This window comes from Halyomorpha halys, unplaced genomic scaffold (genome assembly GCF_000696795.3).
Source record: "Halyomorpha halys isolate HHAL.00 unplaced genomic scaffold, Hhal_1.1 Scaffold567.1, whole genome shotgun sequence".
Taxonomy (NCBI): Eukaryota; Metazoa; Arthropoda; class Insecta; order Hemiptera; family Pentatomidae; genus Halyomorpha; species Halyomorpha halys.
In genome coordinates this window covers 314,102-316,202 of record NW_027109033.1, presented here as the reverse complement: position 1 = coordinate 316,202, position 2,101 = coordinate 314,102, and the positions used below count along the sequence as shown (strand labels likewise).

Here is a 2,101-nt window from a genome sequence, read left to right as displayed (position 1 = left end):
ATAATTTGTACTTATTTGAATATGTAACTGGGTTTATCCTGTATAAATATATAAGTAAACCACAACTGATTTAGGATTTAGTCATTTATATATGGAATATATTTCGTAGTGTGGGTAGCCTGTAATTTTAATAACTAACTATCCATGTTCATTTTATTTATCTTTCTACTTATGTACATATAGAGATTTTATTTATTTATGTATTTTTTTTTTTACTTTAATTTTTTTTCAATTTTGGTATGAATTTGATCATTTATCACAATTACTTATTGCCCAAGGTTGTGACAAATTATAATATTTATCAATAAATAAAATTTGAATTATTAACAAAAAAAATAACTAATCCAAAATAATCAAAAGTTATACAAGTAAAATTTTGGCTGTAATTTTTTTAAAAACGTAGTTAAACTTTCATAGTGTACTATTCCTGATTCATAGTTCTAAAGAAAAATTTTCAAACTAATTTATAACTATATTCTTCAATTATAAATGGAATATGAGAATTCATATACACTAAAATATGTTAAATTAGGAGGTGAAAAAAAGGCACTCCCAACCAACCTGCGGAATCCAGTGTGAGCCCAGGAGGACAAACACATGTGAAAGAACCTTCAGTGTTAACGCAGGTTCCTCCGCCACGACAAACTCCTGCATTCAATGAACACTCGTTTATGTCTGTGCATGTTTTACCATCAGTCTAAAAGAGTAATTCATTAAATTAGTTACTTCATTTTTTAAGACTATTATAAGGGCATTAAGTGACACTTAAATTATAATAACAAATTCTCTACAGGAAATTAATCAACCCTTTTATTAGCACAAACCTTAGTAAAACCTCTTGGACAAGGACAGTCAGTATGATGACACATCTGGCACGGAGATCCCCAAGCAACACCAATAGAGCAACAGCATTCTGACTGAAGAGTAACGCCAGGAAGACTGTTTTCACACCTTCCAGCTACAAGTCTTGTCCAACAGCTTCCTTTTCTGTTATCTAAAAAAACAATAACTAGTTCTGAAAATAGTAATCTAAATATATGCACAAATATATAATAAAATGCGTAGAAATTGAATTGTTTTATGTTGTATGTTGATGACAAGATGCCAAATAAATATTCTATTATATGCTTAAATATTGATTATAAATTATATTTCATTTTGGCTGTGAAGGTAACTGCAATTTTGAGACTTCTGTATTTGATTTTTACACAGAAACATTTGAAAAACTGTCTTCAAAAACATTAAATAATTATCGTTCTGGAAGGAAATTAAGTTCCGGAACATCAGAATTCATGTCTTTATAATGTAATTAAACTTCACTAGGTCTGATGGATGAAAGGAAATTTATATTTGGAGTTCTAGAAAAGTGAAAAGGCTCAATGAAGTTATCAAGTAAATGATATAAACTTAATATACTTGCCTATACAGACTCTTCCTGTGTGGTCAATAACCGATCCAGGTGGGCAAGCGCATTCGTAAGAACCAACGGTATTAATGCAATCTCCATTATAACAGGCATCTTGATTTTCTGAACACTCGTCTATATCATCACAAACATGATTTAAAACATTTTCTCTGGTACCAGGAGGGCAAATACACTATAAAACAAAAATATAAATTTATTACTTCTAAAAAATAAAAGTTTTATAGTATATTATAAAATATGTCCAATTTAATCTACCTGGAAACTACCAGGTGTATTTCTGCATTGACCACCATCGCAGGTACTTTCATCAGCTTTGCATTCATCAATATCAACACATTTTTTCCAAGTCGAATCTGGTTCATAACCTTTGTTACATACGCATCTATATCCTCCTTTCATATTTTCGCAGGCACCATTGGCACATAATGCTGGGCTCAGTGCACATTCATTGATATCTAAAAAATAATTAACAAATAAACCGTTATAAAATCTCAATTATATCTATGACAGTTTTAATTATGGGACATTGCATTAGTTCATGATTATGAAATTGAATGACTGGGTTTCTAAAATATATGTTCTTGATCAGTACACCTTCAAATTTCTCAAGAAAAAATAAGTTTAAAAATTATAGAGAATTTTAAAAAAGTTAAATATATGTCAAATGCTATAATT

At 29.4% G+C, this 2,101-nt stretch overlaps 1 protein-coding gene across 1 annotated transcript in view; it reads right to left on the bottom strand.

Moving 5' to 3' along the window:
* Positions 1 to 2,101, bottom strand: part of LOC106684293 (fibrillin-2) — a gene marked incomplete in the record, with an annotated part of 67,083 nt that overhangs the window by 35,246 nt on the left and 29,736 nt on the right. Inside the window, 4 exon segments of the mRNA XM_024358999.2 lie at positions 562 to 697; positions 825 to 994; positions 1,421 to 1,598; positions 1,682 to 1,881. Coding sequence (XP_024214767.2) covers positions 562 to 697; positions 825 to 994; positions 1,421 to 1,598; positions 1,682 to 1,881 — 684 coding nt within the window.